The sequence below is a fragment of the Aythya fuligula genome, chromosome 4, assembly GCF_009819795.1.
Source record: "Aythya fuligula isolate bAytFul2 chromosome 4, bAytFul2.pri, whole genome shotgun sequence".
Classification (NCBI taxonomy): domain Eukaryota; kingdom Metazoa; phylum Chordata; class Aves; order Anseriformes; family Anatidae; genus Aythya; species Aythya fuligula.
Genome location: NC_045562.1, coordinates 7,792,524 through 7,820,238, shown reverse-complemented (window position 1 = coordinate 7,820,238; position 27,715 = coordinate 7,792,524). Strand labels below are relative to the sequence as shown.

Sequence of the window (27,715 nt, the reverse complement as noted above, 5' to 3'; positions counted from 1 at the left end):
TGGGTTCTCTTCCACAGCTGAGGGTCCCCAGCAGACAGCAGTGCCCAAATTGCTGAAGCACTGCATCTCCCTGTAACTCCTAGAGCTTTGACAGTTCAGAAGTTAGAGCTGGAGCTGAACTGTTGGAATAGCCAACCTGCTCCAGTTGGTTACTGTTTGTAGGCAATGAACTGAATGCTAATTGTGTCATTTTAATAACTCCACTTGTGTGAGTTTTGATTACCCAAATGTAAAAGACAGAGTACCTGCACATAAAAACAAAACAAGCCTATAATAATTATATATGCTTTCTAGTACAAGGCCACAAAATAAGCCTTTTATCCATTTAACCTCATTTTATTATTTTCAGTCTTCACAAAGAGTAATTTTCTAAAAATGATTGTGTGTACATACTAAACCCATGCAGCTTTAGTGGCATGCCACTTGCTTATATTTCTTGGGCAGTTCTGTTAACTTCCATTTGTTGGAAAGCTTCCCTGTAGCCTATGCTCGGGGATGTCAGCCAGAGACCTAAACAAGATTTAATGGATATTGTTACAGAAAAATGAGCAAGGAATAATTGGCCCCGTGATGAACTGCTTGTTAAACACTACTTTGAATATGAAAGTAGTATTTTTTCCTAAGTACAGTATTGGACCCATGGAAGTGGAGAACTTAAGACTAGTGGAAGGGATGAAGGACAGCTTGCGGGGGCCTTACCAGGACTCCAGACATGTCAGGCCACAGTGTTTTTTGTGTAAAGTATTGGAACTGGGTATGAGGTTGCTCTGCTAATTGGATGCTTTAGTTTCTTTCTCTATGAGAAACACGAGTGTTGTTGGGTATCAGAGATGTTTCCCCATATTTTAGGGCACAGGTAAGCTCTAGCCTGGGCTTCTGCTCAGTGCATTTTGTGGAGGACTCCTTTCCTAGCCAAGGTGGAGGAGTCTAGCCTTCAGTTCAGGGTGAACACTGGAGATTAGGCGTGCATGCTGGGACAAAGCACTGCATTTCATACCTGTGTCTTAGCAACCCCAACGTTTTTCTAAAACACAGCATTGTCAGCACACGCTGTGTTCACGAGCTATTTTTCAAATGTTGTCTTAAAAATTGCATCAAGATTGTCTTGGAAATAAATTGCACCTTCCAGAAATGTTCTTGAGATCGCTCCTGTTCTTTATTCATGCAGTTGTAAATAAGGCTAAGATGCTATCAGCTGGCGTTGCAGAAGCAGTATTGAAATTTCTCAGATCGGAGATGCCCCCTGTTCAATTCAAGCTGCTGGGAACATTAAGAATGTTAATAGATGCACAAGGTAAAAATAAGCTGTTCTCTATGTTAAGTAATTCTCTTTGGTTCAGTCTATGATATAATGCTAAGAGAGAAGGGAAGCAGAGGGGGTTTTTTATTGTTTGTGGTTTTTTTTGTTGCTGTTGTTCTTTTTAATTTTAAGCCTGAAACCTTAGAATAAACCTAATACATATGCAAAGGGAGAGAAAAATGTGGGTTGACTTTTTTTTTCAGCACTCCTAAATTGACTACTCGGGACCCTCAGAATAGGTGTCAAATGCTTGTTTACTTTTGTACTTCAGAACTCTCCTACACTGTCACATTATGAGTATGCGTTGAGGCGTGGGAGTTTTAAGCTACCACTCCAGCTTTGCTGTTCACTTGCTGCATTTTCTAGCTGTACCTAGCTTCTTGGAGCACACTAATGCGCTTGCTAATTGATAAGCTGCAATTTCAAAAGGAGTGAGCACCTTTCAGTTCTGCTTCTTGTTCTTGTACCTAAGATCTGTATTTATGAAATTAGACATCTAAAAAAAAGTTATTAATGAGATAATTAGCCAAGTATTTATTTTTGACCTAGTAGAGCAGATTTTTTTCAAAAGCTCCCTTGTAGTTCTAGCATAGCTATTAGATGTGAAGTAGAAATTCATTGAAGTAACTTATGCAACTTTAACATCTTGTGGTTTAACCCGGTCGGCAGCTAAGCACCACGCAGCTGTTTGCTCAGTCTCCCCCCTCCCTCTCTGGGATGGGGGAGAGAAACAGGACAGTGAAGCCTGTGAGTTGAGATAAAGGCAGTTTATTAAGACAGGAAAAATAATAATAATGATAGTACAACTAATAATAATATGTACAAAACAAGTGATGCATAATGCAATTGCCCAGCCTAACCCCAAGCAGCCGGCCCCCTACCCCAGCTAGCCACCCCTATATATTGTTCAGCATGACCCCAGATGGTGTGGGATACCCCTATGGCCAGTTTGGATCATGGTCCTGGGTCTGTCCCCTCACAGCTCCTGCTTCACGCTCAGCCTGCCCACTGGCAGGACAGAGCGAGGAGCTGAAAAGTCCTTGGCATTTTTTTTTTTTGGTTATGAGTGTTTTTGGTATTTTGTTTCCATTTTGGCTTTACTTGCTTCCATGCAACCTCGACTTTTCACACTGTTAGCTCAAGCTGGCAAAGTTCTCCTTCAACTCCTTCTAGTTAGTGACTTTCAGCTTATTTTTCTAACACTTGCTTTAAAAAAATGACAACTTCTCTGTTGTGTTGTTGGCTCCGGCAACGTGTAGCAGAAGCAGCTGAACAGCTGGGAAAAAATGCAAAGCTGGTGGAACGGTTGGTGGAGTGGTGTGAAGCCAAGGATCACGCAGGTGTGATGGGAGAGTCGAACAGACTACTGTCTGCACTTATACGACACAGCAAATCAAAAGTAAGTGGCGAAAATTTCAGCTTTTAAGCACAAAGAGTTACCTCTGCACTTCGTATCATTAGTAGCCAAGGCCTCTGGTACACAATCTTTCTAGAAAGCCAGGTTGCTTTCACGGAATCACAGACCTGTAGGGGTTGGAAGGGACCTCGAAAGATCATTGGGTCCAACCCCCCTGCCAAATCAGGTTCCTCAGAGCAGGCTGCCCAGGTAGGCGTCCAGACAGACCTTTATTCATATGTTACATCCTCTCTGCCTCCAGGACCTGCCCGTCAGACTCGAGCATCAGGTTTAAACAGTCACTGGAACTATGTAGGTAAAAAACATAGAAACAAAGCAGAACAGTCACAGAGTTGCAGGCCAATTAAAAAACATTGTTAGGGTGAATGTGGCTCAGTCTTGACCCATTTGAATTTGCGTTGTATCCTGTAGAAGTTCAGCATGCCATATTTTCTACTTTATGATGATATATGTAAGGAGTCATTGCATTCAATTGTTGTTATCTTTCTATATAGATAGATATTAAATAGGCATTCACAGAATGACTATTAGAAGAAAATGTAGAGCTGAGAAGGTGGTTTTATTTTTTGGTGTTTTTTTTAATGCTTTTACTGCCCTCTAGGTTTGGTTATGGGTACAACTGGTTCTTTACTGCACACTAATTTGAGTTCATTTTTTTATTTAAAAGTATTTCAGCTAGTATTTAGAAAGGCAGTGGTAGTTTAGGAACCCTAGGTCCCATTTTAAAAAATGGAGTCGGTATTTGTCTGTTAAACCACACTGATATTGCACCTGGATGCTGTCATCTCTTACCTGCTTGGTACTGCCTTTTGGAGGGTGATGTTCACCTATAAAATCATTAAAATTTTAATGTCAGGGCATATAGCCAAAATTCTCCACCAACTCAAGCAGAAATTAGCAGTTCCCAGAGAATTCGAGGAAGTCTCAAAACCTCTTTGGATTTCTACCAGAAAAATCACAAATAGGAAGAAGCATCACTGCAAGTAAGGAAAAGTAGAAATATATATGTATATATATTTTTATATACGCATAGATTTTATATATATGTATTTCTATCTATACACGTAGACTTGTATATATTATGTCATTCAGAAAAGAATAAGTTTTTTAAGTGTTAAATTCATGAGTCATTCAGCTGTGACTTGCACCACAAGCATCAATATGATAACTAAAAGGATTTCAGTTTTCAAGGTTATGATCATATTGTGTCTGGTTCCCTGCACAAAGAATGTCTCTGCATAGTCTGTGCAAGCACTGGCATGTAAGTCATTCTAAACACATGTAGCAGTTGATGAGTTTTGGTTTGTGGTTGGTGTTTAGAGGGGATGTATCCTTTGGTTGGTGTTTAGAGGGGATGTATCCTTTGGATGGAAATTCAACACTTTAAATCTTTAAAATCTTTAAAAATTTAAACTAGATTCTTATTCCAAGAAATAACTATTTAATTATTAGTTATTATTAATAATAATCATAAATATTATATAAATCATAAATGGAAAAATAATATTTAATGACAAACATAATAGAAATAAATAATAAATATAAGTATATAATTTATATGAATATTCTATAAAATTTAAAAATGAATATTAGCTATTATATTAGTTATTATTAGTTATAACTATTATAACTTTGCACCCTCAGAACAAATAAATAGTTAAAAAATATATATTTTATATATAAAAATATATAATTATAAAAATATATAATATATATATATTAATATATATAAAAATATATATATTATATATAATATATATATATATTTGGACTGTTGCCCTTTAGCATGCAAAGTTACCTGACTTTCAGTCAGTATTTTGCAAGTATTTTTGCTGTGAAAAATATATATTTCACATATAACTGTGAAAACTTAAATTAGGTGCAAACTAACTTTTTAATGATCATGTACAGGTAAATCAAAGACCTCAAACACCATAAATGGTTAAGTGGCACAGTTTGACAGGTCCATCTTATAATTAGAGTAATTACAGATAATTAGGCTTATGTATTATGTATATGTACATTTATGTATAAAGTTCTTCAATGTGCATATAACCAATGAGCAGCCTTACCTGGAGACAACACAGCATCGGTGACAGATTTGTTATTTAACAGTTTGTGTGCAATGCAGAATCTTCTTTTTTTTTTTTTTAATTTCTATGCTATTTCTTTTAGGATGTCATTAGGACCATTGTACAGAGCGGTGGCATCAAGCATTTAGTAACCATGGCGACCAGCGAACATGTAATAATGCAAAACGAAGCTCTCGTTGCGCTGGCACTAATAGCAGCTTTAGAGTTAGGTGAGTATCCCAGAGGTTAACTCCGCCTGCGTTCTTCTGAGCCTGGGCCCATGAGAATTGCCCAGGGGCAGTCGTGCGAGCGTCTCTTGCAATGTGGAGCAGGCTGCTTCTTCCACCAGCTGCTTCTTCCACCAGCCTTTCGGCAGCACAGAAATACATGGCAAGTCATGCACTGACAAACAGGAAATAAGGTTAAGCAGAAAACTGGAAAAACTGGAGTTTGCTCGTGATACAGTTCCTATTCTATTATTCTGGTAGGTAAACACAATCTAGAACACCCTCTAACAGATTTCAGATTTGGGGTAAAACCCCAAAGGCTAACTATTTTAGAGTGGAGACTGTATGACCTAGGTCTGTGTGCACTGGGATGGTTAATCCCCTTTTGAGAGAGCTTATCAAAGTAAAGCTTTCACTTGCCTAATCTGTGAGAGCTGAAGAATACATATGGAGGTGGATGATGCCCCCAAATGTCTTTATTATTATTAAATTCCACAGAAATAGATGCAAGAGTTGCCATATGAAGGCAGAGATGAGCACATATCTTGACCTGCCTTTGTAATACTTCAGCTTACCAAAGAAAGGGAAATGCCCACTGGGGGCTTTATTTATCCCGTTTGCTTGCTTGTTAACTAAGATGATGATCTGAACAAGCAACATTAACGTATTTTTGTTCTTGATTTCATCTCTTGTCATTGTGCACTAGCAGAATGCTACTTTCAACTTCCCAATCGCTGCCAATGCATCGGGGAATTGTTTTGTTTTAATTGAAAGGAAAAATGCTTGTAATTACATGACACTTCTAACCCTTGTCTTATATTCAGACATTTATAGGTTCTGAGGCTGAATTCAGTACATTAATGTTTCTTAGAAAACTACAGAGGAAATAACTCATTCTGATTTTGCAAAGCTTTTCATGGTCTTAATGGATCTCTCTCTCTACCATGGAGTCAAGAATTACACTGCCTGTATTTAAGTTAAACAAAGTTTTCAAAAGCAATTCAGGCAGTGAAAGTCTTGAAAGCTTAAATATTGCAGGTGTTGGCTTAAACAGCTAGAAAGCCAGGCAGGTTTTCCATCAGCTCACTGCACATTTAAGATTGGATTTTATTATTAAACTGTGTAATTGTCTTTTCAAGCAGTTAAGCTATTTTGCATTTTTATAGCAAGAGCTGTGATTCCTATCAGCACACCATCTGATACGTGCTTCAGTTTTATGCCAGTGAGCTAGGTACCACAGCACCAATTCCACTACAGTGGGAGATCCATGTTTCAGTAAGCGGCTAAAACACTGAAGTATCAAACCAAGCAGCACTTCCAGGTTTACAAGTTTTCACTTGTGTTTCAGTCACTGCTGAAAAGGACCTTGAAAACGCTCAGCTCGTTCAGATTCTACACAGACTGCTCTCAGATGACAGGAGTGCTCCAGAAATAAAATACAACTCCATGGTGCTGATCTGTGCCCTTATAGGATCTGGTGAGTATTCAGGACGGGGTGCTTTTCCAAGAGATTTATTATTATAAATTTTTTGTAACCTGACCTTTTGGAGCACATGCAAATGCACTCAGTCTTTGTTTCTGTTCACAAGGAATGTACACAGAATAGTTTGATTTACTGTGACACTTCAGTGTCAAGAAAAAGGCTATTAACTCAGTTTGGGATATTAACTGCCAAAATTGGATTCAGGCCTCTGCAGTTTGCAGATAACTCCTGGAAGTTTGAGCTATCTACAAGTTTTACAAGAGAAAAACAAAAACCACCTTTAACCGTACAGTGTCAGGCTCTCTGTGCAAACATGCAGATAACAAGAACTTAATTCTTACCTTTAGCTGTAAGCTCCCTGTAATCGATGGGTGATGGCTGGTTTTTGGGTTTTGGTTTTCTTTCTTCAAGTAAAATTAGGTGGAAGAGAAGTTTGCAGGGCACCTCCTTTAAATTCCTACAATAACAGTAGAAAGTTAAAAAAGAGAAAAAAAAAAAAAAAAAGAATACTTACAGGGACACAAGTGAGCACTTCGTACAGCACATAGGCTGGCATCCTGCTCACTGACCTTGCTAGGAAGAGTCCTTCCCTTGGCAGCCTTCACGTGCTCTGAGCACAACTGTTTGTGGTTTTTTTGAAAGATGAGCAGGCTGTGCTCTAACACGTGCCAGGGCTGGACACTGAACTCTCTTCTTTCTGAGGTAACCCTCTGGCAATGGTCAGATTGCTTTGAGGATAGTGAAGAAGCAGGCTATGGCTTGCAATGCAACTTCACACCTCTGCATGGACAAAGAGGGAGGGGAGAAATGGAGCAAAGTATCATGAAGAAGTTTGATCCCCAGCTGAGGATTCAAGAAGTGGACAAGTTTCTTTCACTCAGTCGTTCAAAAAGTATTTACTCTATGGAAGGAGACCAAATTTCATGTGAGGAAAAAAAATCAGAAATTTACAAACACCTAAGGGACAAGGAACTCCATTAAGTGCAGAAAGGTAGGAAGTCAGTACCTGTTCAGTACCCATCTCTGCACATGGCTTGATGAGTGTGAAACAGGTGAAGATTTGCCAGAGATGAGTTCACAGCAATTCAGCTGAATTGATTAAAACATTATAGCTACATGCATGCTGTCTGTAACCAAAGCTGCTTTTCCTATATAGAGTTCACCACGCCAGCTGCAGGGCTGGTGAACCCATATGTTCATGGTTGCCCGTGCATCCATGCTAGTGACTGCTGTATTACTGACATCTTAAAGGAACTAATACCTGTTTTTTAGAGCAATACGTACATCTCACTGTACAAAAAAGGGTGCTCAAAGCTTGCTAACAAGCCTCAGCTCCCACTAAGCATTTGCTTTAATGCTAAGACACAGCATTTAGGTTTTACTCACGGCCCTCTTACCTTAAGCCATTTTGTGCTTGGAGTCGTCCATCCATTTTAGAGCAGAAGCCCTTCTGCAGAGGTTCCCTCAGCCTCAGTGCAGTGCTCTTGTGATGGTCCCATTGCTTCCGACTAAAAACATCAGCCTCAGAAATTCTGCTCAGCACTTGCATTTTCACTTCCCTGAGTCTTGTCACCTGCAAGATGGACAGCATTACTTAAGGTCACATAACCATCTCTATTTCACTAGAGTAAGGAGCGGTCTTCCCTGATTTTTTTTTCAGTGAGTTATCCAGCTGGCAGAGCTCAGCCAGCACACTACAAGTTTTACATAGACAAGAGGCATCTTAGCATTCTCCCAGAGAGCAGACAGCACATCACTGCAATACACAGCTGTGAAGTTAGGGCTCAGCACTTGGCTGACCCAGTGGCCAGCCTCCTTTCTTGATGAACAGACCTATGTAACAACAGCCAGTACATAAAAACAGTAACTGAGCAACCCTAATATTAGCTTTTAATCCCCCCCACCACCTGATTTTTAACCAGGGGAGGCAGGCAGTGCAATCACAAAGTTTGCTCTCCATGCATAAGAAAATACGAAATCCATTTCTTCCAGCCCTGCTGCCTCTAACATTTCTGCCACCATCCCTGCACAATGAGTATTTATGTTTACAAGTTCCCATGTTCTACTGTAAACAGAGCCATAGTTCCACAACAGCTAGAAAGTGGTTGTCTTGGTTTTAATTATTGGGAAGTTTAATTCTCCAGGGCCTGCTGTTACTATCCTTCATTACAGGGTATCTGGCATCATATTTAACTTGATACTACTAACAGCTGTGCTTTAGCAGTAAATACACATGTATAAAAGGGATTTTTTGCCATCTGGAAGTTGATGTTGCAACTGAAAGAATGGCTGGAAAGAGGGAATAAGCAAGACAACAAAAAATGGAAACGTAACCTAAGGAATAAGCAAAAGCAGAGCATTCCTAGCTAGCAGTCACGTCTGTGTGAGGGTCCAGCAATCTGGATTCTGAGCACAACCGATCAGCCACAGTAAGTCACAGCAAGCTCCTGAGAGGTAGTTCAGTAACATCTGCTTAAAGACAATGCTATCTTAGAAGTAGAAAGAGGAAGGAAAGCACTTACACGGTATAAGCACCCCGAGAGCTTTGCTGACACTACCCTCTATAACCCAGTTCCCGGGTGCACGGCCGTGCGAGAGCTCCTAGCTCCCACACAGCAGGGGATAAACTGAAAGAAAACTGAAAACTTGTGAACAAGAAAGTTGGCAGGGAAAACAAATGGACAAAGCGTGCTTTTCTGTCCAGAGGAAAAGCAGTAAATATGCATAGCTGATCTGAAACAGATGGTTGGGATTCCTCCCGGGAAGCTCAGGGATGAGGTCCCCCAGCAGCACCTGGGAAACAAAAAAAATACCTGTAGGTGTTTGCTGCTGATTGAGAGTTCACCAGAAAGGACTAAGGAGGGCATGAAACACCACCAGCTGCTTTGGCTCTTCACTGTGGGATGCCTGAACACAGGGCTCCAGGTAAATGCTCCACATTGTATTTTTTTTGTGAATTGCACTGTCTGGGTCGTTTCCGACCTGTCCTTACTGGCACAGCGTACGACACAATCAAGGATCAGACTGGCAGCACAGTGTCACACTTTGAAGTCACACACAAACGCTGTACACATAGAATCACAGAATTTCTAGGTTGGAAGAGACCTCAAGATCATCGAGTCCAACCTCTGACCTAACGCTAACAGTCCCCACTAAACCATATCCCTAAGCTCTACATCTAAACATCTTTTAAAGACTTCCAGGGATAATGTGCACAGTGCAGTGCCTGACGTGTTGCACTGTCACAGTCAGAGCTGAACCACAGCTGGGCAGCACCCAAGCAGTGACACAGACAGTAAGGAAATCCCTCACCCTCCTCACACTCCCCCACAAGCAACCAGAGCTGATTTACTACAGGTGAGCTATGCAGCGAACCCTCCAGGCACCCTCATTCACTCCATCAGACCAGTTTAAGTAATAAAGCAGAAAAATACTCCATTAGAAAACAAACACTTCCTAAGCATCTCTTTTGGAGGACTTACCAGGTGGATCTTTGTGACTGCCAGGCAGCAGCTTCAGCCTTCACCTCTACCTGAAGTTGGTGGAGCCTGGGCATGCCCCAGGCCCAGGGAGTTCTCTCCATCCTCAAAAGCAAATGAGAACAGTAAATGCAAAGCCCGTGAGTACACACACCTGTGTGCGTATGCGTGTACACCAGGGACTCCCTAAGTGCCTCACACCCACCCAGCTTTGCTGTTCTCTCGCCCGTCTCATACCCAGCACCATTTCTTTTACTCTTTCTTTTTTCCAGAACCTCTCCAAAAGGAAGTGCAGAGCATGGCATTTCTAGAAGTCGTATCAAAACTCCGCAGCCATGAGAACAAAACTGTTGCCCAGCAGGCCTCGCTAACAGAGCAGAGACTTGCTGTAGAAAGCTGAGGAAGGTCTCTTGTTTTCAGTGCATCCCATCACAGATTCCACCTTTGTCCTTCGTCCTGCTGCCGCTCCTGCTATGTTTTCCACTGTATCACTTGTGCATGCGTGTAATGTTCCCACACAAATTGATGAACTGCTGTAGGTACCCGTCCAAAAAAAGGTTTCTAAAAATTCATAGGTGGTGTTAACATGAACCTGTCTCCACCCGTAACTGTTCTACTCGTATTCTTGTTGCTTGGGCCACATAGTAGAATGTGCATGTTGTAGTCCTATGATGATGTAAAAGTGGTACTACATGACGACTCTTTCCTCACAGCCCCTAACCGCGTAACAATGTACTACTAAATTAGGGACAATACAAGATGCAGCAAGTCCAGGCTAGTGTGCTGACTGTAGGATTAAGAAGTAAATCTAGCTCCATTTTTGGTGCTCTGGAGACGCAGGTTTGGATGCAACGTACTGCTGCTCATTCACTGGTCTTGCCTATTAATGTCAAACTCGTGGTACCTAGAGGTAACAAATAAAAATTTCAGTGCTCTCACTTTATCCTGTGGTTTGTCCTTTTCCATATTCACCCAGAGAAGCTGAGGCCACACCAGCAGGCACTGGTGAGGAGCCCTTCTCGTTCCTGGCTCTGGCCCCTGCTCAATCACTGCCTTTCAGCTCCAAGAATACAAAGGAAACAATTCCAGCCACTTCCACTGCACACACTGCTGTGCACAGAGGCACTGTGTGGTTTAACAACTGGGGGTTTTCACAGGAGCACACTATACAGTCCTTATCCCATAAAGCCACATGGGTACAAGTGCTGCTAGGTTTGCTTCGGGCTGGGCGTTTTTCTGTTGCAGTGTTTTGTTTTTGCAGATGGATTTTTAAAGGCCTATCTTGCAGCAGCTTTTCAAGAGAACCCCATTAACAAGTGAGAAACGCAGCGTGCAAGTCTTCCTTTTCTCCTCCTAGGTAAAGGAGTTGGGGAATTGCTGGTTTAAGCACCTTACCTCACAGCTGCTCCTCTGTAGGATTTGTGATGACGGCAGCGAGCAGACCAGCAGACAGCTGTTTGGCAAAACAGGGAGCGGTGGGGATAGCAGTTTCCAGCAAGCCTCCACATGCTATTTGTGACTGTATGATACCATTGCCATCTTGATGATGTCTTGAGTGATTGCACAAATACTGTATGATCTGTAACACTGTGAAGAGAATTCAGTTCTCCCAGTGCTAAAGTGGCAGCCTCAGGAGTCTCAGGCTTGTTAATCAGCCCAAGGGAAACCTAGAGGCCAAGCTATCCATGTGATCCCATGCCACATGGTTGCAAAACACTGCTTTCGACCTTTCCAAATTCACTTCCCAGCTCCGTGAAACCACCGGCTATCCCATACTGCGATGGGAAGATGCCATTCATGACAGGAAAGGAATTACGTACAGAAGCTAAGTATGAAAAGAAGCTGGACACTTCCTTCATATAGTCAATATAAGATCTGAGACCATACCAAAAACCCCAAACCTAGCAGATGCTACAGGAGTATTCACACAACAGATCAAATTCCACATTGATTTAAACTAGTACCAGGAACTAAGTGGCAACACAGTAAAGTTGGAAAAATAGTAATAATAAAAAAGCCTGGTAGCAACTGTACACAGCCTCTTATTTAAAAAAAAAAAAATGCAAAACACCACCAACATAGACCTGTAGACACAGGCCAGGATCCCATGACACGAGGCTCTCAATAACACAGACCCTCTGCACTGGTGAATGTAGCCCACACGCTTACAACCACCGTTCACAACAGACCCACGTGAAACCCAAGTTTCTGTATTTATTACAGAAATAATTTTCCTTGATTTCAATGAATTCCAAAATACCAGTTATCAATGGCTTACCTGGTTCTAGAAAGAGACTCTTCGTGCCTTTTGACACCCGTATAAACTACAAATACACAAGCAGGCCGTAACAAAGCTGTGACGACTCCCATTCATCTGCTTTTCTAACTGGAGCTCAGGTTAAGCATCAAACCTATCTTTGTCGCTGAATTGTTATTAGGGATACCATTATGACAGCAAGCGTAAAGGCCAAGAGGCCTTTAATTTTCAGATTACTTCCCTGGGCAGAATATAAAGTCATTTAAACCTCTAGATGGAACTTGTGCTAAGTCTATATACCGAAGGAAAGTCTGCACAAAGATGGTTTTATGTCATGGCAGAAGGTAAATGAAGAGACTCTGTCCACACAAATGCATGCTCTAGCCTGCAGGTCATTTCGATGTAGCTGGTAAATCATTTATCCTCTTAGCCTCTTTTAGTCAGACAAACAGGATCTGAGGACGTTACCACTGTGTGCATTTCACTACTCACTTGACTGAAGTCAACTGAATGGAAACTGCTGATGACAGTTCGGCTGTTTACTAGATAGATTACAACTAAGCAGTTTGAAATCCTCTGCTCAGATAATTTTTATGGCAACAATGCCAGACTTTTCACTTGCCTATTGCTGCAGCAAGCCAAACTCAAACAGCCCACAGCTGCCACGCTGTGTAGGGCCAGCAGTGCCCGGCTGGCGCGCTCCACTCCTCTGCACCTGCAGGGCTCCCGTGAGACCCAGCAGCACGGAAAACCAAGAGCACACGCAAGAGTTTACATTTCACAACGTGGAAATAGAGGGAAAGGTCTCTCTTTGTATGAGGCACAAACTCCCAACAAAACAGGTTTTGGATCCAAAGGACCAATGGTCAAATAAGACCACGAGACCCAGTAAGGGTCACTTGTTTCAAAGGTCCCAGAAATGGTAACTAGTCACGTCAGGAAACAACATACAAGTTCACACAGAATACAGGCAGCTACTCCTCATCTCCCCTTCACTGCATTTTTTTTATATACGAACACCACACCTATTGCATGTTAACAAAATTTAGGCAATGTCCTGGACTTTGCTTCTTTTTGGTTGACTTCTCCAAGCACCCCTCGCCCTGGTCTCCACATTTGCATTCTTACTTTGCCCGAAGTCATTTCCATAAGTGAAGATTTACGTACATGCCTGAGATACACAAAAGGCATTTGACTTCAGTTTGGGTATAAAGATGTGCGTTTAAATCAGGCACAGTGGTGCTTTGCAGACAAAGCAGTAGGTACAGATGGGGATGAACGGTTAATACGGGGCAGATGTCAGGCTGAGGGGCAAAATTAGCTGCAAATCTGAAATTTGTTTCCACAGGGAAAACAAGGCAGGCTCATAAGAGACAAGACAGTATCATTCAGATCTGCTGCTTTTTCTTTTCCTCCTCGAGATTTGCATACTCACCAGACTGGCAATACTTCTACAGTGGTCAAAAACACAGCAAGGGCAGGCCTCTGCCCACAACAGCACGAGGAAGGAGCATTTGCAGGGGGGCAGCACATAGCCTGTCACAACCAGAAGCTATCAAAGGAGCGATGATTGTGATTGCTTGGCCCAATTCCCCCTGACTGCCTGATCACACCAGATCAACCAAGGACAAGCAGGTTGCTGGCCCGTTTGCTCAGAAATTTCTGTTTCTCAGTGAAACCTCCTGATCAAGCCAGGTGCTGCAAGTGCTGCTCAAAGGCAAACTTTGCACCGTGGGAAGAAAAGTGATAACCACGGTGGGTGAAATCAAACCAGGGCACCAACCTCCCAAGAGCATTTGAAAACTCCTTGCAAGAGGTTCTGCCAATTGTTTTTCAAAGCGTCCAATGCCAACTATGCTTACTATTTACTGCAAAATAATGCAGATTGATGAAATACTGTATTTTAGAGATACTAAACTGGATTAGCTTGCCCTACAGTTTTGGGAATACTAAAAAACGGCTTCCTCCTCATCTGTCTAAACAAGCACAAGACATCATTACACATTTTTACCTGTGTAAAGCAGTAAGTCAGCTCTCAATATTTCTGTTTAAGGACATGTTACGCTCTAAAAGTTAAATTCCCACCTCCCCTTATAAAAGTTTAATTAAATCGTGACAAATTGTTATATCCCCCTTTGTGCTGCTCCCTGCAAAGAACATGCCAGGGTCACTAAAACGATTACGGCGAGAGCTCCAACAGCTGTACTAACCAGCAGCCACAGCAGCTTGAGGAACACCGGCGACCTGTCAGAAACAAACAGAGCACATTTGTTAGCCAGACTTCAACAACAGCTGACAGCAGACGTGGGATTTTCTCACATGTGGACGTGCTGTTGACGTATTAGCTTATTACTCATTTAAAGGCAGCCGCTGGCAGCATGAAAATGTGCTTTGTGGCTGCCTTAGAACACAGCTCCCACATTGCATATGTGAGACTTGGGGATTTATTTCCCGTTAGTTTTTGGGAGGGAAGAGGGTGGCTTCTTCCAGAGGAGTTTTACCTGAGCATATCTTTGTATCTTCAATGTTGAGTGCCACATCAAGAGTACACATTCACAGCATCATATTTCACGGAATTTTATTTATAAAATTGTAATTATCTAACAAATTGCATATAAAATGATTTACTTCAAGTAAATACAGAATACTGCACAACTATTAAAACTATCGTATTGTCCATCATAAGTGTATTAAAACATTCCTAAAAAATGCATCTATTAAAAAACAAAAACCCAAGAACACAAGTAGCATGATCAAGACCACTTTCAATAGCTTAAAATGAATTACCAGGAAGTTGCAACAACCTCCCAAGTATACTCCAGTTACATCCATTGAGATCAGCATGTGATACAATACCACAGTCTAATGCTAAAGATGACAAGTAATACATATGCACCTGATCTATGCTTTTCTCCTAGACTGAAGATAACCAGTCTGAAATCAGATAACTAAAGCTCGAGTCAAACTCTACTGGGCATGCAGTTCTGTTATAGCAATACTTTCAATCGGTAGGTGTAGTTGGCTTTTACAATCAATTTTACAACCGATAAAAAAGGAACACAAGAGAATACATTCGTATAAAAAGGAATGATACACAAAGGGTAAATATCGACACCTTATGCCCTGGGGTGAACCAAGCAGAGAGACACAGCTGGAACCGATCTGGAACATCCTTATACAGAGATGGGTCCGAGTCCCAAAGCCCAAACCCCAGTCTCCCCAGAGCTCAAGGTAGCAGCAGGTCTGTCCCTGCTAGGTGCACAGTGTGAACATGAACATACGTACAGATGGAGCTTTTTGTTACCAGATTTGCATTGCCAAACACAACAGACAGCTAGCCGTGCTGCATGGCTGAGCACCTGCCTGATGCACGCTAGCAGTCACAACCCTTATTTTTATACTGCATGTTAAGGGAGAACGATTATTGGTTCTGCAAGTGGCAAAAATCAGTAGGTAGTGGATCAAACAAGGTAGATTCGTTCTGTTTGCATTAGAGAGTTTTATGACCAATTACAGATATCCCAAAAGGCTTCAGAGGGGGAGAAAAAGATAAAATAGGAGAGAGGAACTGGAACCTTCACCAGTGTCTGACACACGCCGAGATCCCACCTGTGGCCACCACCACACACCCAGATGGCACTCGTGCAGCAGGAGAGGGAGTTATGAACTTCTCTTGCAACCAAGACTGTTAAAATCAGGATGGATTTTACCAAGGGCATCTCTACAAAACGTCCAGGACAGAAGCAGTTCGTATAGCACCATGCTTTAGTCCTTTTAGTGATGCTGACCTCCCAGAACTGCCCCTCCAGTTCCCAGCCTGATGCTGTTCTCCCAGTTCCAAGCAGCAGAGGAAAATAAGAAAAGAAAAAAAAAAAAAAGCCAATGGAGGTTTGCTAGGGGTTGTACCTTCCCCAGGGCCTGCTGCAAGGCGGCTCGGAGGCACTAGGTGGCACTCCGGGGCCAGGTGAACGAGGCCTGGTGGCCCCTGGCTCCCACCGCCCAGGTTTGGTGGGTGGACGCCGTGCTTGCCGGGATGAAAAAAGCAGTCATGTGCAAGAATCATTTCACCTGCATGCTACTATTTACATTTCCAAGACTATTTACACACCAGGACGACGATGAACACCTCTCTCTCTCTCAGGGGAGAGAAGGCTTCCAGGACAGAGCACACTTGAGCAACGCCTCCACAGCCTCAAACTCTAAGGGGCACTACCAAAAGTATGGGTTTTGAAGCAAAAAGATCTCAACTGCTACAGAAACAGACACACGCACACACAGACAAATCAAACATTTGTCCATTAAGCTATATATATATAAAAAAAAAAAAGAAGCAGCAAACAAAGGCTTGTGAGTACGGAGAGCATTTAGAAAGCAGCAGAGGAGGAACAAGGTCCGGGGATGCCCTCTGACAGGAAAATGGCTTTAAAACTGGGGCTGAAGGGATCAGACCTCCCGACAGCGACACTGCCATCACGGACAGACTGCCCAGCAAAGGGGTTTCGTGCTCCACAAAGGGCCACAAGCCTGGCAACAAATTTCTAAACAACCACCGCACGGTAAGGATGGTGACGCGCTGACCTCCACATCAGGCAAGCTAGAAACTGCCAGAAAGCCATACTGCCTACCGTACCTTATTGCTCTGGAAAATAAGCCCGTGTAGCCAGCGGTTGTGCTCTAGTTGTGCTCACCTGAACGTTTTGCAAGGTTTTCTGGAAGAAAGCTTGATCGGTTTTGGTAGGCTCTGACAATTACAGATGGATTTCCAAGTCCTCCCGCAAGCTTTCCGAACTGGACGCCTAAGCTGTAAGTAGATCGGGCATTGTCAGGACATCTTACCCGATCCGTAGACAAAAATGTGGCATTTAAATGTGCAACATAGGCAGCTAATCCTGAACATTCAGTATGCATCCATCAAGCAACTGCAAAAATGAGAAAAAATAAGACCATCTCTCGGGAGTTATGGGGGGGGGGGGGGTGTCAGCATCTGCAGCAATAAAGACAAGGTCTAGAAAAATACCTTATTTAGTGGTTTTTATTAAGAACAGTCACTCTGGGACTCAGCAGAAATGCTGCACATCTGCGTGTACACATGCAAGCAGTGAGAACAAGACTTGCTCACCTCAGATCATTTTTACCTTCCTATCAGCCTGACACTGCCAAGGGCACGCCGAGCAGACCGGACCTCGGAGGAGAGCGTGACAAGTCAGAAGGCCAATACAGTACAACTGCAGAAATTCAAGTAGAGGAATGGAAGTTGTCTTCAGAAGCTCACAGCAGCAACAGCAGTACTCAAGATCAGTGGCAACAAGGAATGTTTCTGTAATGCAGACTTTTTTTTTTTTTTTCTTTTCTCCACAGCGAAGTGCTGGGTCACAACCAAGGCTCTTGGGTGGAGGAGTTACTTCCTGAACCACGTTTCCCTGATTTCTCCCCGCACCATTTCATTACAGTGCAGCAACCTAAGTGCTGATGACCTGTCTGTCCTGCTGCTATCAGGCAAAATGGTGTGTCCCTTTGGGGGAAATGAACACCAGTAACTCCTCAAGATGAGGAGCGCTAAGAAAAACGTAACACTGCGGTGAGGTGGAACCAACTTTATTAAGGACAGTGAATTATAATTGCTTTCAAAGGCTTTTAAAAATGCTCTGAGTCACGGCTGGCCTTTAACAGCAGATACCATAGGATACGGAGGCTGCCTGATTCAGAGCCAGTCAGTGGGAGTTAACCAGAAGAGGATGAGGTAATGCTCAAAGACAGGAGGGCAACAGGACTATCTGTGGCATCTGTGGAACAGTGTGCCCACCTTTGGACGGGGATAAAACACAGCCGACTAAAGCACAGAAAGGCAAAATGTGCAAGGGTACATATACTCACACGTTTAAGAGTCATGGGGCCAGAAAGGACCTCAACAGGTCATCAGACCAGACTCCTATCCATCCCCCACAACAGGGAAGCTTTGAAAACAACGCATTCATCTCTTCTACTTCACGTACTCGTTAGGAAACTCATCTCAAAGATGCTAAGCTCTTACAGTGAGGTCCTACACACCACCCTTGGTCACTGTTTTAACAAAGCAGGAGCCAAAAGCTCATCGCTTTTAGGACCGGTTCTGCATATACTGAGAAGGGTCATATAACAAGCTAAATTTATACAAAGTGCAATGAAACTACCCAAGCCATGGTTAGGTTCGGAAATTAACTATTATTTGTGAAGAACAATGAATCAAACTGGATGGAGTCTGATCTAATTCTTCTGCTATTTGTGCTTTATTCCAAATTCTACTCTTTTTTCGACTCAAAAGAGTCTGTGTCTTGGCTGATCCTAATATACACTTCAATTTTAAAACTTTTATTCCATTGCTTCAAGAAAGCTTTTTGCTGCATTTAGAGCAACAAATGGAGACATCTCTATAGCAAGGACTTGTTTTCTGAAGGTATAGATTTACTTCTGGCAAAAGCTTTTCTGTCCAACTTCCAAGGGAATGGGATATGATCTTTCCATAATCACATGCATTTACCAATAAATAAGTTCGGGTTAGACTGTATTAAAACATATGCACAGATTTAAAGCACTGGAGTGTCACAGGTACTTACTCCACAGCTCATGCAAGAAAAAAGAATTGAAGGAAAAAAAAAAGAAAAAGAGAGAAAGACCAAAGCCTCAGATAGGAACAGACCAAGGAATTATCTTAAAAGAAGTTTTGCACAAGTATTTCAAAGCACTAATATTAGTGAGATCCCTAAATACATTAGGTTACACTAAATTCCAGAGAAACAAAAGATTTAGCCATATCAGATACATATGCTTTGATTTTTTTAAGTTAATATATAATTCATTCTTTGAATAATATTATTCACTTGGACCCAACATCCACACTGCTTTCATACATTTATACAGTTATATCCCATTCTTGCCTTAAGAAACTGATGTCCTAAAGTATGGCAGCAACCAAAGGATCTACAACCTTTGTTCGTCAAATATAAAACTCCTTTCCTTTCATACAAGGGTGTAGAAAGGAAAAAAGATGTTGATAAAATTAGACAGTCCTCCCTGTGAGCTTGCCGATTCCAACATCAAAGTACAACAGGGAAATGGTTGTAAGCTTGTGTAAAAAAAAAAAAAAAAAAAATTCCTTAGTTTTAAAAACATTTTCATATACTGTACAATAGATGCATAGAAAGTTGCTTCCTGCTTGATGGGTTTAGGCCTGTAGCTATGTTTAGCTGTGAAAACAAGAAGATTGCTCCTTTACAGAGTGGTGAGGAGAGAGACCATCTTGGGAATATTTGGCAGCTATCGTAGAGCTCATGACATGAAGAATAAACAGCATATCCACAGACTACAATGATGCAACTCTGTCCCACTGAATACACCAATTTTTAAAAAGTGTCCACTTGTTACTCAGGATCAAGAATACAGTAGAGATTCACGGCTCAACAGCTTTCAAACTGGTGGTTTAAAACAAAAAAATTGTCAGTGAGCAGCAGATTTTAAAGAGCCCACTCTTCTCTCCCCCACCCCAAAGAAACACGAGTTCACTGCAACATCAGGAACTTAGGCTTGAGACTATGTGGGAGAGAAGGCTTCCCTGTCACCCATGTCCATACAGCTTGGTGTCGGAGCGACACACTGGAGGTTTCAGAGGGTTTCGGTTGTCCAGTGTCTTGTTGTGGTTACTTCAGCAGTTTTACCAGCTGGCTCTGACAGCCTCAATGTCACTAACCAAATTCTGGGCTAAGCATATCCCAAATATCTGGAAGAGACAACAGTTCATTCATTTGGAGCACTGGATAACTCTTTTCACATAGGCAAACTCCTTAGGTTATACAGAACTTTGATATGAAAAGAAGCAATCAAGTTAGACATCAACAGCGTTGGCAGAGGAAAGCATCGAAAAACTCCTGTAAACCTAGTATGGTATTTATAGTGTCACTGGGTTCCAGGAAATTGAATAGTTCTAGATTTGCTTTGTAAAAGCAACTGTAAAGGCTTTCCACCATTCTTTTAAGCACCATCAGAACCTGTAGGTCTGTAGAGGTTTAAAAATCTCTGCCCAATCTTTAAAACAGTGTTAATTTTGACCCATGAACAGTTGAAAAGAAAAACAAATCCGTCTCTACTAATAAAAATGAAACACCCTTAAACACAAAAAAGCCTCATGCATTTAACACACCTCACTAAAAATCTACAGACTTTATATTTTTAAGTGAAATTCATGCTGTGTTTCCATTTCTCATATACAGTCCCATCCCCAGCCCCTCTATGTTTTATCTCACTGCTTTTCTTCCACGTGATTCATTGCAGCAAACGCGACATTTACCTGCAGTAATGCTATCCCTATGAATATGCCAGCAACAATGGTAAGATTGTCCTGCAACCATTTCTCAAACTGAGGGACGCAGCCTTTAGTGTAGATAACAATCTGCTGATCAACTTCCTGCCAAGGAGAAGGAAGAAAACAGAGGTCATTATATTCAATTAGCCCATCAATAGAATAAGCTGCTCTTGCAAGAAGGATTCAGATCTTTAGGATAACACATTTAAAAAAAAAAATGCTTACTGGTTTTTGCCTTGCGTCGTAGCCACACTGAGTATTAATAACATCTTCCTAGGAGAGAGAGACAGAGGAGAGGCCAATGAGTGAAATGTCTCCAAAACCTCCCGTCCCACCTCTCCAGAGCTGGTTCTGTATGTAGTAAGACAATCACCCTATTTCAGTCACCGTACTACTTTTGAAAACCACCTTCCCTCCTCCATTTAGTGCTGTTCATTATTCACAACAAACAAAAGCACATAATCAAAAATTATTTTCATCCCTCAGAGCTTCACGCGTGGAAAACCAGCCCTCCACCTGGATAAAGTCCACATTCCAAACGCAAGCATTCAGAAGTCAAAGTAAAGGGATTAGGAAGCACCTATTTTAAGCAAAACAACTTGCCACTGAAAAGGTTTTGTTTGTACTGAAAATACACCGAGACTACTGTTCATTTTTTTTAGGGTTCAGTCTGTCTGGCATGAAGAGGTGAGAAGGGACAACTCGGTTTGCAGAAGCTGCAAGCTCTTACAGGGAATGCCTGCAGAAATACATACAGTACCTAGCTCCTTTCCAGAAACAATTGAGGAAAAAGACAATATGGGGTAACGTTTTCCTACTGCTCATTCTTTCTTACAGGAGCTTGATACCATTGGGGAGGGAGATTATTCCTACTGCCTCTGCTTTAGCACTCCCCAAGCGCAGAAAATTAAACAGGCTAGGACAGACTTTTTCTAATGAACAAGTGCTACTTAGCAGAAGCTGAAGTTTACTCTGTATATACAGTTATTTTGAGGCAATAAAATGAAGCAACTACTTTCAGTGTCAGCTCCAATGGCAGCAAATATTAAGTTACTGGATCACATCATCATAATGAGCAGAAGGACCTACTCAAGGAAGTCAGAAAATCAGCCAGTCTTAGCTTTTTCCATATGGCTGCTATTTAAAATCTATGTCTCTCCTGGCTGTGTTTCTCACTTCCCCCAATTTGATTAAATTGTGACGTTCAGTACACCTAGATATCTTCTCCTATCGGCAGCTAAGCTCCTCTGCGTCTTTTCCCACTTTGCAGAAGTACATCAACAGGTTGCCCAAGCTGGATTCCCTCAATGGATCTCTAAGATTCGAGTAATTTTTATCTTTTAATGAGGTGACTGCTTCTATTCGGGGCTTAGAAAAGCACAGAGCCACGTGCTTCAAGCATGTAAAAGCAGGTAAGATTACAACACAGGGATTCCAAGCTTTCTTTTTTTTGTGCTGAATGCCTACTTGTTTTATTACCAATGTCTTTTGTCTTTAACCTCAGGATTGGTTACCTGAAAGAAAGCATGAAGAAAGAAATGGAAATAAGCCAACTTTTCTAGGCCTTGCCTGCAGAAAAAATCAGAACCTTTCAACTCATTAAACTACAAAGCAAACTAAAGGAGTCTAAATTGGTTTAGCTTAAACTTTTTGCTTCCTTTTTGAAGCCGAACTAAATGCTAAAACAAAGTTCTGCTCAAGAAAGCATCCACGTAATTTTTTGTGTCAGTCCAACACTGCACTGTAATTTCTAAAAGGGACGATTCTGCTTTCCCGTGGAGTGAACCTGCACATATCACTGCCTTTGAACCTGTCACAGATTAGTTTCATTTATATCCATTACATGCATGAGTCTAATATGGACGGGGTCTTTATTTTGAAGGCAACTAAGTATGCTGCTTCCATACAATGAATAAGAATGAGGCTTATCTTTAATATTCTGGTTACTGCATCACCCCCTAAGAAAAAACATAGCAAAAGGGAGAGGGAACTTTAGCATGGACTGTGTATTTATAGGATTACCTTGTAGTGCTGTCACTGGCTTGGTTTTATAACAACTATATTTTTAAAACTGGGTTGTGATGACCTCTCAATGTGGGTAGGCAGACAGGCAAACACGGGGGGGAAATCCTAAGCATAATGTAAGGCTTGAGCCTAACATACTTTCCATTTCATGTTAAGACTTTCTTAAAAGACATGACAATATTTGTGAGGAAGATTCAAACTAGTGTGAAGACACGTTCCCTGCAGAGGAAGCAGAATGCAGCTTGTGCAAATGGAGAGGAGGAGGAGGAGGGCAGCAGTAGTGACTGGATGCCAGAGCTGCAATTGCGTTGCATTCGCAAGGCAGGAAGCACCTGAGCTGACTGTTGGCAACTTGCCTGATCCTAGTCAGTGCTCCGGATCAGACATTCAAGGAACGAGAAGTCACTCCAGGTAGAGAAAAAGCCAGAGCTGAGCTACCAGATAATACAAGCACTCGCAGGCTGCTTTTTTTAAACTCTATGAAAGTCAAATGTATGCAGTGTTAGCCACGTAACAGTCTCAGTGCACACACCCATCCCTGTTCCAAGCTTTTCACTGTCAGTGAACTGCTTCCCTGAGCTCCCGATCATGTCTGTACTAGTAACATATGGCTCCAGCATTTTCTGCTTGATGATCCAGAACTATTTAAAAAGGATGTGAAAATTTACCAGAAAAGCCGCTCCCTCAAACAACTTCTGACCTTTCAAGTCTGATCTCGGGTGACTGTAGGACAAGCAGTAATTTTAAAGGGAGAAAAAGAGTAAAAATATTTCTATGATCATCTCCAGATCATAATGAAAACATATTCCAGTTCTTCAGAGCACAGGCTGTCATTTATCATTGCACCTAGAGCAAACCAGGCCAACCTGACTGCAGCCTCTGGACACTCCATTAAATAATGAGTAATACCTGCTTCAGAGTGCCTTAGAGTTTCTGTTCTTTAAGGCAGCAAATGAAATATCCTGATGATACTCAGTTGAAAGCTCATATCCTTCAACTCATTATGGGCTTCTGCTTTTTGTATGTGCTAAAATTGATATGTATGTTCAGCCAAGCTCGTGGTTCTCTCATTCTAATGAAAAGCAGCAAACATGAAAAGCGTACAATGAAGGCTCAAGTTAGATCAGGATTTTTGCTGACTGCAGAAAATTAACAGTTAGTCTGAGCTTCAAGTATGGGACAAAAAAAAAAAAAAAGAGTGGTGGGAAAGTTAAGATCATGCATGACTTCTAGAAAACTCTTGTACAGTGCTTAAAATTGGAACAGCAGCCCCATTCTACCCTCTTGACTGACTTACAGCAGGATCCTTAGTGCAGCAAGAGAATGGCACACCACAGCGCTCGCGACTTGCATTGGAATCTGTGCAATTGAAGTAAATATTAAGGTTCCAGTCATCAGCTCCAAAAGCCCCACAGCACTGCCACTAGAAGAAAAGAAAGGAAAGCTTCTTGACTTTCAGTATAAACAAGTTTCAGCATTAATAATTATCGTTGTCAGTTTTCCCCTAGTTTTCTATAAAGAATCGGAGATTCCTTCTCGTTTCATCAGAGCTGTATTTTTTTTAAAGACCATTTCCAACCTTTAAGTTGTTCCAAAATTACCATGGGGTTAAAGTTGTGTTCATACCCTGCAGTGCTGCTCTTTGGGGAGAAAAGCATGGAACAAGCTGAGAAGCCTAAAAGCTCCCAGTTGCAGAGTCCTACAAGCTCAGGCCCAGGGACAGCACAGCCACAAGTGTGATGTTCTGCCCAGTCTGATGGGCCCTGGGTTCTCAGCAAACCCAGTCAGCACCAAGTGCTCCATTTGCCAGTTTGGAGGAACCTTCGTCAGGCCATCCACGAGACAGCACGAATTCAGTGTTTGCTGCACACCACAGATTATACAAGTAACACCTTGTTGTGGTTTAACCCAGCAGGAAGCTAAGCACCACGCAGCCGTTCACTTACTGAAGGTAAGCAGAATCCTTCAAAAAGTGTAAATACCCCAAATGGCAGACTTAGACTTTTGTGAAACATGCTGAACATACAAAGAAGGGACCAGTGGAGCACTGACAGTTTACAGCACTCAGGTATCTAGCGCATTTAACCCATCTATGCCAGGTAAATAATAATAAAAATAGTTAATAAATCAAGCTAACTGCACTTTCAAGCGTTGGAACAGAAATTCTCTCTCTCTGGATGTAACACAGGTCCCTCTAATACCAGAAGCATCTTGTCTTCATCTTATCTCTACTAGCTGAAAAAGTGGCTTGCTCTCCAGACTCACACAGTTCCTGACTTAACTGTCAGTAGTGCTAATCCCGTTAGGAGAGCAGGTTTTATCTAGTGCCAGCCTGCTGCAAAATTGGATTGCAGCCTTTTGGTTGCATACGCATGTAGCAGTGCTTTCAGCTTGCGTTCACCTCTGACCTTCTCCAAACCAGAAAACATTCAAACCAGTGCAAGGATCCACATCCTGTTACTCAGTCCCTTTCCCCCCAGGGGATATAGAAGCAAACGAAACATCGAATAAATTTATTTGCAGAATAGACAAAAATCAGAGAGACGACGATTTCAACCAACACTTAACAGTGTAGCTACACAGGGCCAAATTCAGAGTGAAGTTCACAAACACACTCCAGAAGGAAGTACTGGAGTGAGAGCGTACTGGCAAAACCACCTGCACAAACATGTGCATCTCTGGCCTCACTCTTCCTTTCCCCCCAGGTGCAGGTGGGGCATCATTTAGAGATTTCTTGCCAGAACTTTGAGTTTCCCACTTCATTAGGCTAGCTGCATTAAGTCTTGGTAAAGAGAAAGAACCTTGTAGATTCACTCAGATCAGCCAAGTACCTCTGCCACTCCTCAGTGTGATGCGTGGCACCTCTCGTGGTGCTAAAACACCACCACCATCATCCCAGAACTGAATGCACGTCACCTGCCATGACACCTAAAATACCTTTTTTAGATACATACAGAATATCTACAACAACCTGAACGCAAGACTCTGATGGTAGCTACTCCATCTGACACACTGACTCTGAAAAGCTTCATGAGCAAGTCAGCCCAACTCTCCAACTTAAGAGTTTTCAACCAAAACCAACAAATAAGCCACTTCTCACAGGTGCTGTGGGTTATGTACAGGTTCTGTAAAGATAACAAGGATTATATATGCTAGAATATTTCTGTTGTTTCTTGAAAAGACCAAACAGATGGGAAGTAAAAAAAAAAAATAAAGAGAACGTATTTATTTAAAGCAAGCAAGAAAAAATAAACATAGTCCAACTTACATATTCCTGCGTAAAGTCTATGAGGTTTTGCAAATCAATGTCATCTCGGTATGCTCTGATGTTGTTGTTTATAAAGAAATAAAGCTGGTCCTTGATCCAGTCTTTGAAAACAAACGCTAGAACACCAGCAGTGAGCTCCAAGAAGAAAATAATTCCAAGAAACACAGAAAACTATGAAGAAAAAGAAAGAGGTTTGAATTATTTTGCCTTCTGGCCAAAAATTTATTTTTCAAGGCTCCCAATTATATCTGGTGGTAGGGCTTTGTTTCAGTGCAAGCTCAAGCTATTCTGGCACACAATACATTTTAAATTTAAAATACACCATTTTTAATTAGAGCTGTAGTACAGGACTCTTAATTCTATTCTAGCAAATAATAAAAATGCCAATGAATTCAAACTTTGGCACCCAGAGCAGGACATTTCACTGGAATTTCCAAAGAGGCCCAAGGGAGTTCACTGTAAATTTCAACAGAGATGGCCACCTGCCAGGGCTCTCTGAAAACTCATCTTAAATTTCTGTGTAGGCACTCCCATTTTCAAAGGCAAAGAACAAACAATAAAGCCAATGAAATGCTTTCCGAGTGACTTTTTCCTTAGACTTCCTCACTGGTAAAGCTTTGCCTAAGCGGGTAAAGCAAAAAAAAAAAAAAAAAAAAAAAAAAAAAAATTGGTAACAGCAGAAATTAATTAATGATTAAGTCAGAGAGGAATGTCTATGGAATGACTCACATCCACATTAAAACCAAATGAGGCTGTGATGATTAATGCAAATGCAATGGATGCCAAAGGCATTACTAATGATCTGCCACTTTCTCTAAGCATCTCCACTGAGCCCACAGTGTTTTAAACAGACAGGGGTCCTCATCTACTGGAAGTCCATCTCTTTTGCAACTGCCTCTTTAAGTTTCTTTTTAATATGCTCTCTGTGTTTGTTCAGATGCATTTTTAATTTCTCCATCAGCTGCCGTATAGGAAGCTATTTCTGGTACAGCAGATGGGTTCATTTTAGGCAAGCTGAGAGAAGCAAGGCAGAAGAAAAAAAAAATGTTACAATAGCTTTTCTTTCCTTTTTTCTTTTTCTTTTTTTTTTTTTTTTTTAAAGCAAGAGCAAACTAGAACTATCCCAAGCTGCTTTAAAAATGCCTCAAGAATCGTAACTGTCAACCACCTCCTCCTGCAATACAATGAGTTTGTGGGAGCCAAATCAAGCACTTGAAGGCAGTTGTTTCACTGGAACCCTTTTTGTGTATATCAGCAGTTAATGGCTATGAAAACTAATACTGCCCAGGCTGTGCCCAGCTCTGGAGGCTGGGAGAGTGGAGGAAAGAATCATGAATTTGTAAGTCTTCAGTTGACATTCAGCAATGAATCAGGGTCACATCCCACCCCCCCCAAAAGGCATTTTAAGGCCTTTACACAGCTAAGCAGGAACACAGAAGGTGACTTACGCCGTGTAACCAGTGAATGCCACAGTTGCAAAGGCTACTTACAAATTTGAGAAGGAAGGTGTTTTCTCGCAAAGCTCCAATGCATCCTGCAAATCCCAAAATGAACATAACTCCTCCTACCACGAGGAAGAGCCAAACTGGATCAAAGCCTCCCAGGTCGGTGATGGAGGAGATGTTGGACAGCACTCCCTGGGAAAGAAACAATGCCAAGGTATAACAGATGTCTTCAAACTTTCTGTTGTACAAATTCGGCTTGCATTTCTCCTTTTTAAAAAGGGAGAGGCATACAGCAAATAAATGTCCTTCAGTACAACAAGAAAACACAATAAGATCTTTGCATCCAATGAAGAGATGAAAAGGGTGAGTAAGTAGAGTATTTCTGAATCAACACCTGGAATGGAAAA

General features: G+C 41.8%; 2 protein-coding genes across 3 annotated transcripts in view; one reads left to right on the top strand and one right to left on the bottom strand.

The window, feature by feature from the left end:
• Positions 1-10,921, top strand: part of RAP1GDS1 (Rap1 GTPase-GDP dissociation stimulator 1) — a 63,810-nt gene extending 52,889 nt beyond the window's left edge. The window contains exons 9-13 of the mRNA XM_032186009.1: positions 1,169-1,294; positions 2,560-2,699; positions 4,893-5,019; positions 6,365-6,493; positions 10,251-10,921. Of these exons, the coding sequence (XP_032041900.1) occupies positions 1,169-1,294; positions 2,560-2,699; positions 4,893-5,019; positions 6,365-6,493; positions 10,251-10,378 (650 nt within the window). The 3' untranslated portion in view covers positions 10,379-10,921. The remainder of the gene's footprint in view (positions 1-1,168; positions 1,295-2,559; positions 2,700-4,892; positions 5,020-6,364; positions 6,494-10,250) is intronic.
• A 3,875-nt stretch (positions 10,922-14,796) lies between these two features.
• Positions 14,797-27,715, bottom strand: part of TSPAN5 (tetraspanin 5) — a 73,152-nt gene continuing 60,233 nt past the window's right edge. For both annotated transcript variants that reach the window (XM_032186030.1, XM_032186032.1), the window contains exons 3-8: positions 27,354-27,500; positions 25,864-26,034; positions 23,893-24,018; positions 20,796-20,843; positions 20,556-20,672; positions 14,797-19,988 (exon numbers count right to left, since the gene is read on the bottom strand). In XM_032186030.1, the coding sequence (XP_032041921.1) occupies positions 19,923-19,988; positions 20,556-20,672; positions 20,796-20,843; positions 23,893-24,018; positions 25,864-26,034; positions 27,354-27,500 (675 nt within the window). In that variant the 3' untranslated portion in view covers positions 14,797-19,922. The remainder of the gene's footprint in view (positions 19,989-20,555; positions 20,673-20,795; positions 20,844-23,892; positions 24,019-25,863; positions 26,035-27,353; positions 27,501-27,715) is intronic.